The sequence below is a fragment of the Asterias rubens genome, chromosome 5 (assembly GCF_902459465.1).
Source record: "Asterias rubens chromosome 5, eAstRub1.3, whole genome shotgun sequence".
Lineage (NCBI taxonomy): Eukaryota > Metazoa > Echinodermata > Asteroidea > Forcipulatida > Asteriidae > Asterias > Asterias rubens.
In genome coordinates, this window is record NC_047066.1 from 17,215,409 (window position 1) to 17,231,459 (window position 16,051).

Here is a 16,051-nt window from a genome sequence, read left to right on the forward strand (position 1 = left end):
AATACTACATACTCATTCAGTGATTATAGTCCATGCAATACTACATACATTTCTCTTTAACAATACAAAGTACTCATTCAGATAACTGATGGAGCGCTTGGGAAATGTATATGAAATAAGTTAATCAAAGTTCAACCAATACTTTTGGCTTTCTGGCTTCAAGGAAAGTACTCCCTCATGTAGCATATAAATAATCATAATGTGTCTCATTAAGAAAGCTTAGCAAACTTAAAATCGTCCAAGCTAAAGTAAGCTAAGAGTTTTTTTCAAACAGCACATTGTCTAAACTCACGACAATCAAAATACATAAAATAGAGTATAAAGTACCCTAGGGTACATCAGCAAAACCCTGGCTTTCTGCAAAACTCTATCACTTGGTGTCTTTGAGTCTTTTGTAGGATTGCCATTCAAATATGTAAAACATAAAGAATACAGTAGACCTTAAATATCTCTTGATAGCATTTAAGACCAGTCCAAAACATGAGGACTGTACAAATAGCATGACTTACCACAATACATTGCATCAACTGAAACAGCTGGTGGTAAATGTCATGACTATTGTATTAGTTCTTATCAAGTATACATGTACAAGGTACAAAATCAACAGAAAGCAAATAGGTCTCTCCTAAAAAAAAAAAAGGTTGTAGCAAATTTTTCAAAGCACTTAAAAATATATACAGTGCCTACTATTTCTCAAATTCAGGAAATAGCATAGACCTCTCATAAAGAAACTAAATATTAAAACAAAAGTCCTTCAGGGAATTTAAGGAAATGCATATCATATAAATTGAAAATTTAAATACTGTCTGCGAACTCAATAATCAGAAATCTAATTCTAACTTAAAGCCATTGGACACTTTCGGTAGACAGTATTGTCCAATTTAGGCTCAATCAGTCATCGGAGTCGGGAGAAAATAACGGGAAAACTCACCCTTGTCATGACATGTGTTTAAAATAAATCCGTAAATCTCGATATCGAGAATTGATATTTTTTTAATGTTTTCTTAAAAAGTATTAAGCATTTCATGGAATAATATTTTAAGAGAAGTCTTTCACCATTACCTTCTGTGAACTTAAAAAAAAAAACTCTGTTTCGAAAGTGTCCAATGGCTTTAAACAGAGACCTTACTGAAAACTTCCAAACAACAAGTTACAAATATTACTTGTACTAAAACTCACCTATTTAGAGAGCCAACATTCATGTAAAAGAAGAAGTTGTCTTTCAAAGCTTTAGATACAAGTAAGGGTGCTTGAAGAAAATGATGTGACTGCACTTGAACGAAAAGATTTGTAGAGGCATGTGCAGACACACATCCAGGTGGAGTGATGGCAAATGGTGGAGGGCCTGGTCTGACCAGAATTTTGGGCCAAGCCAGCCCTCCAACCATGCTATTTCACAGCTAAGCAGGGAATGTTAGCAGGTGCATATCTTCATCGATCCTGTGCATTACAATAGCTTTAAAACTACCGCAGGTGTTTGGCGCTTGCGCAGTAAGCTGAGACAATCAACTAGGGATTGCAAGCGCAAAATTTGGCAGTAAGCAGAACCATGACTGGGACCAATGTTGGGTTACTTTGCCTAATACTTCTGCTTGGTTCATACTTCCTGCGAAAGCGATTCGATGAATGTTGACGTCACAAATTCACAACAAATACTTTGCTACAGTTGACTAATTGTGGTCAAGTCCTGCGAAACTTTCACTTTGAAACTTTCACTCCGAAAACAGCACTGTGACTAAAAAATTTGATTTGCATTCGAATGCAGTATGAACCGTGCTTTACCTGTGCATCTAGGCCTAGGCGACTTGTGCGACTAGTGTAAACCTCGCGACTATAAATTTATTCGAGTCGCGACTACTGTTTTTCTCTACTTGGTTAAGCGTGCCAACACGATGACTACAAAAATAGTCACGGCTACCTGTTTGGTGAACCAGTTGTGTCGCTTGGGTTTGTCGTATGTTGTGACTAGTTGAGTATTCACTAGCCACCAATGCCTACTACACGAAGGGAACTTGCTTCACATGAAAGATCTTGGCGAATGGGCCCTACGCATGGCTCTGCTTTAGAAGCAAAGATTCAGCACTTAGCTCGAAGGAGTGATCTCTGCACTTATGTCAAGCTTATTACACAGCTTAGCAGGCACATTATAGCACATTATATTCCGCACTTGCACAGTAAGCGGAGAATGGTGATCGTAAGCGCAGAGTTTGGTGGTAATCAGAGCCATGAAATTTGGCCCTGTTCTGTGTAATAAGTAGGATATAGGCCTACACGTCAAACATGTGAAATTTCTTGTTGTGTACAAATTAGTCTTGTGAAACTGGCCCCATTTCATGACTCTGTAAGCAATAAATTGACACTAAAGAAGCGCGGAAATTGTGCGCTTACATTAAGTGTATTTACCAGCTTAGTAAAGGATATTTTTGCTTGTGCGCAGGGAAACTCATCACACGTAATCTTTGCTTTGAAGCCTGCGCAGATTTTTCAGCGCTTGCACAGGAAGTGGAGAATGGTGGTTGTATCATGGAGGAAGGAAGAGAAGGAGTTTGAACGGCCCACCAAACTGCAGAGTAACAAATGAAAACCCTGACAATGCCCCTGTCGGACCAGTGGAAAAAAGATAGGAGACCTCCTGCAGGACGGCCGATTAGTGAGCGCGATTAGATCTCTTTGTACAGAACGTGCGGTACCGCCACTCTGCACTGTTGCTTGCGTGTAAAGATGAATCATTGGAGGCAAGAATTGCAAAAATACACAGTTTTTGCATGCGAACATGTAGTGTGTTTTCTTTGTCTTTCATGGATGCGCACATTGTACAAACGATTGCGATGTTTTTTCCGGTTCTTTTGGGGTTTTTTCACATGAAAAGCGGAGTTGTAGAAGGTGAGTTGTGACTGACTTCTTCATCTTCGTTTGCGGTGTTTTCATGGAAATATCACAGCTTTTTTTAATAAATTTTTGGCAACTTTCCGGTCACTAGCGGCAGTTCAAAAATTGGGTATTAGCACATGAGGGTAGTTTGTATTCAATTGTGTTCATCGTTAAGGTGTTCGATAGCGTCCAAAAATGTTATCGCATCTCCAAAAAAGATTTTTTTTTCTTTATTACATGTATATCCATACGATATACGAGGCCATAGTTGCGTGAAGAACCAAGTGCGCACACGCAAAGTCACAGACGCTAGGTTGCTCATTGTTTCTATAAGGTATGTGGGTGATAATGAGGTGAGGCTAAACGACTGTGGTACCACGGGTTCGGCTTTTGAAGTCCCTTCAAACTCCTTCTCTTCCTTCCTCCATGATTGTATGCACAGAGGTTGGTTGAAAGCAAAGCCATCAAGCCGGGCTGTGTTCTAAAGTTTGCTTCCCTTATTTGTGAAATTCCTTGTTGATAGGTGACCTAATTGAGGGGAAGTTATAGCTTGACATTGCATTAATCTTGCATATTGAATTGATATGTCTCCTTAGAGCGCCCCCTATTAGCAGGAGTATGAAAGGCATGTACAACTACAAAATTATGCCAGTTTTAAACACCTATTATTTCACAAAGATTTATTACAATCCAAAACTAATCAAGGTATAATTTATTTACTGAGAAATCAGACCCAATGGCTAGCTGGCAAATTGTGCGGTGATTGCGCAACCACGGCTATGTGAAGACTGCCTTGAAATGTGCAGCGCCGTGTACGTGGCAGCTTTCACTTCTCACTGCTCTCTGACAATATTGCCTTTTATCTGTCATATAGTTTTTTTCCACCTTTCAAAACTCAAATATATGTATGATAACATGTATAGATCACGATGAGGGCTTCTGTTTCCAGTTCAATGTTACCAATCCGATGCATTTTATGCTTGTTTCTGGTATCATTCGTGTACAAAACAATGAACCTGCACTACTTGTTAGAAGACAGCAGTTCTTTGTTCAATGCTCTTCCCATTGTTCCGGACCTATTGAGAACTCCAGATCATTGCACTGTGACATACCTGCCTCAGTACCTCACAACAATGAGACGCAATCAGCCTCTATTTATAACTAAGAACGCAGCTTTGACTCCCATTGAACATGGTATCCAATACTCAGCCATCTTTTTGCGTGAACTATGTATCACCAACTCTCTGAAATGTCCTGTTTCTGCCGAGACCTGTCTGACTTTGGACTCCCTAAACCTCCTATGCCGACCATGTCTTACACACCAATTTCATGGACCGGATATACCAATGCCTCCCCTGTTCCGGCAACGAAACGCTGGCGCAAACGAGGAGGAACGAGAACTGGTAGGAAAATATCTAATTCGTAACAATCTAGTTTATCTAGTTGGATCGGCCCAACTTCAACTCAACCAGGCCACAATGAACAAACCAATCAAAATCGTCAATACAACAGACGTACATGTAACCCCGCTAACCTGGCACCACTTGTTAGGACCAAACCTTACTCAAACCTCAATGTCCAAACATGGAACGCCAATTCTTTGTGCAACAAAACTCGCACATTTGTTGACTATATTTTGGAGAATGATGTTGATATCATGTTCTTAACTGATACCTGGCTTACCACACATAATACAGTTGTGACATGGGAGTGTACGTGTACTCCCCCTGGCTATGGATTTCTTATCATTCCCCGCGGAAACGTAAACCAAGGTGCTGGAATTGGGGTCCTCTTCTAGAAATCCCTTGATCTGTTTATAACACCTTCTTGCTTTGAAACTCTCAACTTCGAACATGTTTGTGTCAAGAACAAGAGTAAAACAATACTATTTGTGGCAGTTTATCGACCTCTTCCGTCACCTGCTAATGGCCTCAAGACCTCTGACTTCTTGATTGAGTTTGAGCTGTTCCTGGATGAACTGTCCCTTTCCCCCTGTCAACTGGTGATCCTTGGAGACTTTAACATCCACGTTGATATCCCAGAGAAATGGGACGTCCGACAGTTTCTCACAATTACAGAAACCATCGGTTTTTGTTAACACATATCGGGACCTACTCACAAACTAGGCCATACATGTACGCTTGATTATTAATCACTCGTTCTGATGATGACATTGTTCAAGCTACTGAAATACACCCTGTTCTGTACTCCAATCACAACATTGTGAAATGCATCCTCATGTGTGAAAACCCCTCTCCGCTGAAGATAACTAGAACATCTCGTGAGTATGGAAAGTTGAATTTAAACTTGTTTAAAGATCTCCTTGCTGAACGTCTTAGAGAGATTACAACAGATGGAGACGACCCAGTTGTACTGTCGGAGATGTTAGAATCCCTCACACTCTCTGTACTCGATGAAGTATGTCCAGTCACCACCAGAGTTCGTGTTGTAAATTCCAGACTTCCATGGTACAGCAACATGATCCATGAAGAAAGACGAACTCGCCGTCAGCTTGAACACAGATGGCGCAAAAGTCGCTCGGATTCCGATTTCAGCACATTTACTGCCCAGAAGCCAGAGTATGTCAGCTGATAGCCAACGCCAAAATTGACTACTTGTTAAGCAAATTCACCAATGCCAGCTCAAAAGAAATGTACACCACGATCAATGGTCTTCTAAATACTTCCTTTCAAAATACTACCAGTCTATGACTCTGATACCAAACTTGCCAACAACTTTATGTCCTTCTTTGTCGACAAAGTTGAGAAAATCAGGTCTAATATTCAACCCCAGACCCATATACTCACTGGGGTTGCCCAGCACACTGACTGTCTTCATTCCAGCAAAACAATGCCTACTTTTGAGTCCCTCACCAACTCAGAGGTTGAACAACTCATCGGCCGATTTAAACCTGCTCACTTGACACTATTCCGTTATGGCTAATCAAAGAGTGTCTACCCATCCTGCTACCTGTTATAACCAGAATTGTGAATGCCTCGCTGAAGTCTGGTGTTTTCCCTGAAACATTAAAGCAGTCCATCATCACACCTGTGCTTAAGAAACCTACCATGGATTGCAATGTACTCAATAGCTTTCGCCGGATTTCTAATATTAAATTCCTTGCCGAACTTACTGAAAAGGGTGCATCATGTCAAGTCATAAACCACGTCAACAACAACAACTTTGATGAGAAATTTCAATCCGCTTATAAAGCACACCGCAGTACAGAAACGGCCTAGCTCAAGGTCAAAAGTGACATTTCACATTCTCTTGACAAAAACAAAGTTGTTCTCATGGTTTTACTCGATATGTCTGCAGCATTCGATACAATTGATCATCATATTCTTTTGGATAGGCTTGAGACCCGTTTGGTATCACAGGTGTTGCCCTTGCATGGTTCTAGTCTTACCTAAATGATTGCTGTACCAAATTGTCCATTAGAAATGCAGTATCTGATAACCATGTTCTTAAATGCTCCTTACCACAGGGCTCTGTTATAGGACCACAGGGATTTATCATGTACACTCATCCCATTGGTGACATCATCAGATACTAGAATATAAATTTCCATGTCTATGCCGACAACACCAAACTTTATACTGAATTTGACCCCAAGGTTCTAGGGCCCTTAGAAATCTTTCTACCTGCATCTCTCAAATCAACACCTGGATGAGTAGTAATAGGTTGCAACTATATCAAGCCCAAAACTTAATTTATGGTGTTTGCCTCTCCGAGGCTTCTTAACACACTTCCCAACATCCAGCACGATTTAGATGACATATCCATCAACCCCTCTGCTACTGTTAAAAATTTGGGTGTAAATCTGGACTCATCCCTCTCCATGACTAGTCACATAAATTCTGTATTTAAGAGTGTGAACTTTCATATCCGTAATTTATGGCGTATTCACAGGTTTCTTACTCAGTCGTCATGCCATCATGCTGTCAGATCATTGATTCTTTCTCGCATTGACTACGCCAACACACTATTGTACGGTGTCAGAGAAGTATATCTCAAGCGTCTACAGCGCCTTCAGAACAAAGCTGCTTGTCTTGTGTTTGCCTGTGGCAAAGAACAAAATTCTTCTGACCTGCTGAGATCTCTTCACTGGCTGCCAGTATGAGAAAGAATCAAACACAAAATCCTCCTGTATGTTCACAAATGTCTTCATGAACAAGCACCAAAATACCTCGCAGAAAACATCATCCTCTACAATACTGGTCGTTCTGAAGACCGAAGAAGGCTCCGCTCTGCTTCTGACGTCACACGCTTGGTTGTTCCCCGCTCCTATAAAAAGGCTGGAGACAATCTATTTTTCAATGCAGCTCCTAAGCGTTGGAACAAACTGCCATGTGACGTCAGAGAAGCAGTGTCTACTTCGATCTTCAAGCGGTCTCTCAAAACGTTTTTGTTTCCCCACTGAGAGCCTCTAGTATTTTTTTTTTTTTTTTTTTTCTACTTACATGTATGTTATTTTGTTTTTCGTGTGAGGCGCAGTGTTAATTGTAGAGCGCCATAGAAATGTTTATTATTATTATTAAAGGCAGTGGACACTATTGGTAATTGTCAAAGTCTAGCCTTCACAGTTGGTGTATCTCAACATATGCATGAAATAACAAACCTATGAAAATTTGAGCTCAATCGGTCGTCGAAGTTGCGAGATAATAATGAAAGAAAAAACACCCTTGTCACACGAAGTTGTGTGCGTTTAGATGGTTGATTTCGAGACCTCAAATTCTAAATCTGAGGTCTCGAAATCAAATTCATGGAAAATTACTTCTTTCTCGAAAACTATGGCACTTCAGAGGGAGCCGTTTCTCACAATGTTTTATACCATCAACCTCTCCCCATTACTCATCACAAAGAAAGGTTTTATGCTAATAATTGTTTTGAGTAATTACCAATAGTGTCCAGTGCCTTTAATGGGAATCCGACACAGAGAGAGGATAACCCACGTCTTAATAGGAATTTGTTTGAAGGCATTGGATTGGACCATCATGTGTTCCTTATCAAATTTGTTAGTATAAAAAATACATTTTTTTACTGTGACGTCATCGAGTGTCAAACTACGGTAATTAGAAGTGCTTATGAGTTTTTCTCTTAGTTCCTAATGTAAAAAATGTTAAAACTCTTAATTAATTAGCCATGTGATCCTCATTTGCATATTTAATTAGGAAATCTTTGCAGCACCATATCTCAATAAGTACACAGCCGACTTTTAAAACTGTTTGTAGTTATAGTCTCTCCTCGGGGATTGGAGATTAATTTTGAAAATCAAGTTGACCTTCACTTCCGGGTCAATCGGAAGTGAGACCATATCTCAAGAAGTACAAGGGTGATTTTTAAATTGTTTGTAGTTATAGACTCCTTGGGGATTCGAAATTAATTTTGAAATGCCGTGACCCCAAGTTGACCTCTACTTCCGGGTCAACCGGAAGTGGGATCATATCTCAAGAAATATACAACCTATTTTCAAACTTTTTTTCAGTTATAGACACATTGGTCATTTTAGTACATAATCCTAACCAAACAACACGGAACAGCTTTGTGTTTGTTCACAAACACCTAATATCACTTGGTGTATCTCAACATATGCACAAAATAACAAACCTGTGAAAATTTGAACATAGTTGGTCGTCGAAGTTGCGAGATAATAATGGAAGAAAAACCACCCTTGTCACACAAAGTCGTGTGCTTTCAGATGCTTGATTTCGGGACCTCAAAATCAAATTCCGAGGTCTCGAAATCAAATTCAATTATTTTGGTGGGAAATTACTTCTTTCTCGGCCAGCAGAGTATACTGTTCAAAACGTTGAGACCGAACCGGCTCTTATCAGAGTCAACACTCACTCAAAAGAGATTTACACATCATGGTTGTACCCGCTATAGTGTAGTTTACTATTTATTTATAGTTTCTTCCTAAGGAGTCTATTCTTGTAATTGTGGATTGAGCGGAAATAATTTATGTAAAGAAGTAGGTTTGTTTATCCCTTGTTTCTCAAACTCAGCCGAAAAGACAGGGGTGGATCAAGGGTATTTTATAATGTCCTTGGTTCCTGAATCAAATCGTCTTTACTTGTGAAAGTTGTCCTTGTTTGTGTAACTAAATTTATATAAGAAAATTCTCAAGCATGAACGAAAAATGTGTTGCTTAAAAATCCTTCAAAATCCAAATTTTTTGAGTAGAAAGATTAAACCATGAATTTTAAACCATGAATTTGAACGCTTACAATGAGCTCTACTCACCAACATTGGACCAATGAAAAATTGATTGTGGATTAACAATGCATGTATACATATCAACATTAACTGTATCATTGAGTATTGCTGCACCTGGTATGTGTATCAGCGTACATTTTAAGAGAATATGTTCCACGGTCTTGTTCTTTAAACACCAAAGAATAAGCCAAAGTTATGGAAACCCGAGTAATGAGTGTCTCTTTATGGAAATACCAGAAACTCAAACACTTTCAAAAGTACCTTGAGATCATTTGTAAGTGCAAATTGATTGCAGAATTCAACTCACTTTGATACTACTTTGTAAGTGCATGGTGTGAATGTGTGAAACACACTCAAAACTCTGAACCGGATACTCGACATAACTGGGTACCTGAATCCTGACAACAGCTGTATGTAACTACAGCAGAACCTGACTATTTTTGCATGTAAAGTATTGTCATCTGCTAGGTTTTCTGTGCCGTTTTAAATGTGATTTTCAGGGACAAGGACTCAAAATTAGCCTTGGTATCCATCATTTTCGGAATCAGCATCCCAAATTAGGTAAATTACATGTAGGTATGTTACCAACTTTTATTCAAAAATGCCGCTCACCTCCTTAACTAGAGACCTTTTTAATGAATTCAATAAATGAGGGGCTGCTGAAGCAAAGGCCCTATCCCCCCCATGATCTGTTAGTTCTTAACTCTATCAGTTTCATATTTGTCGATTGATCGAAGGCTGGAACAGTTGTGCCACATCACGCAATACGTGCGACGCGCACAGCAATCTCCTCATAAGGAGTTGTTTACCCGAGGGCCTTACCATTCCATTGAAGGGGTGTTGTGTTGAAAACAATCATTGAACAGTTACAATTTTTGCATTTATTTTACTTTTTGACCTAAAAGTGTTGATGTTTTTTTACCGAAAAGGTATTTATGAATGGCAATCAAAGTGTGTTGAATTGGTTTTCAACTAGTGGTTTAAACCCGCCGAGGCCTTGTTCTTGATAATTTACCTCAACTTCCTCTTGGTAAAATTATCAAGAACCAGGCCACGGCGGGTTTGAACCACTAGTTGTAAACCTCTTCACCACACATTGATTCCCTTAATAATCCCCATCTGGTTATTAAGTAAATCAATGAGATGTTCATCTAATCTTAGACTAACTGAAATGAGGTTTGAAGGTTTAATTCAAAGTCACAGATGTAAAAAATTATGTTGTATTATGGAAATTACAACATGTACAATCATCCCATCCTGACTCCCATGAACGCACCTGAGTTATGGGAAAGTACCAGGGAAAGTTACAATGCTTTAAAATAAATGCAATTCCTGTTCCCTCATGAACAAAAGTTTGGTTTAATAAAAGTTAAGAGTTTGGTCTAATGAACCACAAAATTCACTCAGCAAACCCAAACTGATTGTAATTGATCATGAATTTGTCATTAATTATCAATCTCAATTTTGTAGGCTCCGAAGGACTTGCCTCTCACAAATTTGAAGATTAATTCCTGTGCAACCTAATTTTCATAACCTTTACAAACGTGAGCAGTGTTCACCCAAACGTGAATTATTTTTCGGACTTTTTGGTGTCATATGAAAGTTGAGTCCATCAGCTATCTATACATGTAAACCTTTTCCCCCAGAACTGTATATTATTGAAAACATGCAATTTAAATAATGACAATTTTGATCAAATAACTGTTAACCATGACTGTACCTCAGTTCCTTGACTATACATAATACATATGCCAATTGCAAGGAGAGGTATATTAAATACAAATAATGAATGTTTATGAGTGCAATGGTGCGAATATGTTCATGAGTGGAAAGATGGAATGTTCTATTCAACGAGGCGGAGCCAAGTTGAATGGAACATTCCACCGTTTAACAAATGAAAATATTTGCACTAGTGCACGAATGAAAAACATTCATTATTTGTTTTATATTACATCCAAGTAGGTCCAACTGTCATTTTGATTGAAGGATACAACTTTCAAAACATTAATTGTGAGATTTCTTGTGGGTGGCCTGTTGGATTCAACAGTGACTATGTGCGTTCTGTACAGCTATTTTGAGGCATGCAGACGCCAAATGTAGCATTACATGTATGTGCGTGCATTATGTGCGTGCATTATGTGCGTGCAGTAACACTGCTGGCATACCAAAGATGCCACGCACGCAGTGATGTTTCACCGTGCAATAGTACTTTTCGGATGGAAACAAAAATGCACGGTGAAGAACGAAAAATGCACGGTAAGTGTCATAGCTTGCAATAGTACTTTTATTTGCTATCAGTTGACGGACAATCCTCCAATTAAATGGCAAGGATATGCTTGGGTGTTATGTAAAACTGACTAATATGGTTCTTAGCTAATGTGGTTTTGTAGATTACTATACGTCATACATATTTATGATCGAGAGTCTAGTTCTTACTGGTCCATTCATCACCAGTACAGGTACTAATTTTGATATTTACCAAGCATGCACACGAGTAATCACGCTCATGGTTTATGCGTATGACAAGTAGAACAGCGCCCGGGCAGCCCGGGAGCTACATTCTACTTGTCAAGCGCATTACCGATGTCAGACCCGGGCGCTATTCAATTTGTCATGCACTCTGTTCTGATGCTGAATATGTATGAAGTGTACATTGTAGTAAAACAAATAAAGTATTTTTTTAACATGGTTTATTTTGGGTAAATATTCGATATTAGCTCCCCTCAATATTAGAAGTTGACAAACTAGTTCCCTCGGCTTCGCCTCAGGAACTTGTTTGTCAACTTCCAATACATGTACCTCGGGGAGCTAATATCGACTAGTCATCCCCTCAAACCATTTTGGGTAAGTAGTCGATATTAGCTCCCCTCAATACTAGAAGTTGACAAACTAGTTCTGTCGGCTTCGCCTCAGGAACTAGTTTGTCAACTTCCAATACATGTACCTCGGGGAGCTAATATACAAAAATTGACTGCTTCGAGTGATATGGTTAAAACTATGACTCCCGAGGTGATCCCCGGAGCGTTCTATTTTCCCGAGGCGAGGAGCGTTCTATTTTCCCGAGGCGAAGCCGAGGGAAAATTGAACGCTACGGGGATCACCGAGGGAGTCATAGTTCTAACCATTGCACGAGTAAATATTTGTTTTATAACACCCCAAACATTTCTAAATACTGTACTACTATTATTAAGTTACAGACCTACAATCAACGGACGATGCGAATACAGATTGCAAAAACTTTTACTGTGCTGCATGTAGTGTCGTGCAATCCGAAATGGTTATAGACTATTAATAATTATTAATCATCCTCGTACACGCAACGGACGTCTAGGTAATGCACGCCTGTGCTAGTCTTCGGACTAGCGCACGGCAAACCGACGCACTATCACACGGCCGTCGTCTAGCAAAACTAAGACATGTCATGTGATGGGTCTAAACCAATGAGCAGGCAGAATACTTGTTAGGGGTGTTATAATATCGACTAGTCATCCCCTCAAATCATGTCATTGATAACTTTTAGACTAATTAACATTAAGCTATCTGGGCTGGCCCATTTCTGTGCCACCCACATGGACCCCTCATATTGGCCCAGATTGCCCATACGAATCCCAGGTAGTGCTCATGGGATAAACCAGATTTTTTTCCCCCCAAGATCATGCAGATGGGCCCCAGATGTATCCCATCGGCCAACCCATTTGGCCAATATGAATCTTGGGTGCAGGATCACGTGGGGCCCATACTACCCCATCAGGACACACGATATCGCCCATGTAGGACACACATGAAAATATGCTGGTACCCATAATATGGGGCCCATGTGGGACAAATGGGGTAGATCTGGGCTTACCAATATGGGCCCAATAAGAATCCCAGGTGCAGGATGAGAAGGGGCCCATAATATGGGTTACACCATGTGGGGCGCATGTAGGTCCCAGCCCATATTTGAATGATATAGTCTTCTTTCGAGTTGTTTTTTAAAATGTTCGATACCCGCAGTATTGGCTGATTGAGACTCTTAATGTAGTTATATTTTGTCACGGCAGTTTTTTTATTTGGGGGGGGGGGGGTTAAAGTTAATACTGGCATAGTTCGATGCTGAGAGCTTGTAATTTCTTTAGTTTTTATTATTTTGCTCCTTATTGTTAGGAAATGAATGTGAAATGAACACTGAGGAGGTGAAGGAGCAAGATCTGTCGGAGACTGGTGATGATGATGCAGAGGAGAATTGCTTCTTGATTGGTGGAAGGTGATGGAATTCAACATGATCATCACAATCAAGCACCTTGCCTGATGTTGAATTATGAACGGACAGAGCTGCCAAACACCAATTTATATAAACTCTCGGAACATGACAGTGGTGCTCTTTACAAAAACTGCAGTCAACTTGTTACACATTTCACTTAAACTAACATTGAGTTTCTGTTCAGCCCATGCTGTGGCTTGTACCATTTCTCTCAGACCATATTTATCATGGCACAATCGTGTAGGCTAGTTTGGGTGACAAATTCTGCAATAAATTGTGGAACATATATCAATTGTCTAGAGGGAAGTAAGCCACCAATGTTGAAAAAAGTCTCATTAAACTCTCGGACGCAGACAGTTCATATCTTCAATCATCAAAACCAATGCTCATACTCATTGTGCCAACGTCTTGAGTACATGTATATGTATACATGTCAGTTGGAACAGGGTTCTTGTAGCTGTAGGCTGCCGGTGAAGTAACTTGCAAAATGAGACTGCCTCGACGAGCCCATTTTATATTGCGGGTGGCAATATCTTCAAATGTTGTATATACAATAAATGTTTACATAACTGAACTGTAAAGGCTTCTTTGTGCACCATCTGCTTCCATCACTTTAGCAATATTTATTATCTATCTGTTTACACACCTACGTAAAATGCTCCTGTCTGTCAACCGCTTTAAAATAGTGTGATCTTGGCATCTAACTGAGTAGTGGCAGAAACTATTCTCTGAAAGGTCTATGAAAACAAAACCATGTCAGATATCTTGAGAATGTACTACGGGAGTATTTTCACACTTTCAGGAAAGAAAGATCTGAGAGGATTAATGCAGGGTTCTCCACAGGGTTAAATTTTGTCCAGGCGCTAAACCAATCCTGCACTATCGTCAAATTGCACTAATCATTCCTGCACTGTTGTCAAATTGCGCAAATAATTCGTGCGCGATCTCCAAATTGTGCAAAATATTTCATATCTATCGGCATATTGCGCACAAATTATTCATGCTCAAATAGATAAGCCGATTGCACAAACCACAAAACATTCATTCCGATCCTGCACGGTTGGCAATTACTCAAACTATTATTCCTGCAAGATCGACTGGTTGTGCCAATAATTTTGTGCAAATCATTTCAGCAAAAAATTGTTAATGGACGGACGTATCGACCCTAGTGCAGAGTCTTTCTCGACAGCTAAATGACAACACAACAAACATGAACAGGTAACTAAAGTGAAACATAAGCAGTGAAGTGGAAATACATGAATGGGGTTAGAAAGCATACAGAAAAAAAAGCAATGGGTAGACAATAGGGGGACAAAAAGGGGGGGTTGTAGGGAAGGGACTGGCTTGACAACAAGAAGATGGAAACACAAACGACAATATCAAGGGTGGGGAAGTGGGGGAAAAAAAGTAATTAATTAGTGAATGAGGCTCAGGCTAAAAGGCTGTGTGGAAAAAGGAGACGGCAAAACAAAAGGTAAGTATAGGTGAAACAAGAACTACACTCAAGAGGCGTTTCTAGGGCCAGAGATCTACAGTCAAGACCCAAAAGCTGGTTAGACCTGTAGGACATCACTTCAATCTTCCTAATCACTCAATTTCTGACATGATTTTACAGGGCATAGAGGCACTAGGCAACCACAGAGAGACTGTTCTTTTGAGAAGGGAGAAACTCTGGATTAGACGCCTACAGACCATTCAACCTTATGGTCTGAACATCCAAGAAGGAAACAACTAATACATGTATACCTTTTGTTTGGCCGTCTACTATTGCCCCACAGCATTTTAGCCTGACCCTCATTCACTAATTAATTACTTTTCCCCCCACCTCCCCACCCTTGATATTGTCCTTTGTGTTTCCATCTTCTTGTGGTCAAGCCAGTCCCTTCCCTACAACCCTTTTGTCCCCCTATTAATTGTTAACCCCTTGCTTTTTTCTGTATGCTCTCTAACCCCATTCATGTATTTTCACTTCACTGCTTATGTTTCACTTAGTTACCTGTTCATGTTTGTTGTGTTGTCATTTAGCCTTCGAGAAAGACTCTGCTAGGGTCGAAACATCAGGCCATTAACTATTTTTGGCATTTATACCCTTGGTCCATTTGGTTGGTAAGTTGTTTGCAACAGCTAATTCTATCTTCAAATCATTTCAGCACTAACACGACCACTTTGTGCCAGTCGCTCAAAAACAGTTTCAGATTTGCGTCCGGGTATTTTTCGATCTCTGAATTGTCTCCTAGTACCACGCAAACTTGAGTTCAAGTCCGAGATTGCGGTAATTTCTATGCATCAGCCACGCAGAATTCCCTGTAGATTTGCTACCACGCTCTAACTCGCTCAATGACAGAGGTTTATCCACAAGAGGGCGCTGTGTTAGTCAATAATAGATCAGGACGACTAAACCGCACGATCACTGACTTGGAACCAAGTCTAAGTAGCGTTCTTTCGTTTCAGTCAGTTTATTACACGTAGTGTACGATACACAGCATCATATCCAATCAAAATCCATTAAGTACAATACCGACCGCCCACCACGCTGTCATCCAATCCAAAGGGGTACAGAACCGTCATGTATTACTGATGAATGAGCAGGAATGCATTATTCATTTTAACACACTTCAGCTTTCTAGATAAGGACACCTGTATGCATCCACTCTTTGTACGAATCTGCCATTGGGTTTCATTAACTGTAACCCCCCCCCCCCCCTGAATACATAAATA

At 39.9% G+C, this 16,051-nt stretch overlaps 1 protein-coding gene across 1 annotated transcript in view; it reads left to right on the forward strand.

Moving 5' to 3' along the window:
- The window catches only part of LOC117290295 (PRKR-interacting protein 1 homolog), a 58,126-nt gene extending 44,212 nt beyond the window's left edge, over positions 1–13,914 (forward strand). The window contains exon 6 of the mRNA XM_033771606.1: positions 13,237–13,914. Within this exon, the coding sequence (XP_033627497.1) occupies positions 13,237–13,340 (104 nt within the window). The 3' untranslated portion in view covers positions 13,341–13,914. The remainder of the gene's footprint in view (positions 1–13,236) is intronic.
- Positions 13,915–16,051: the final 2,137 nt, after the last annotated feature.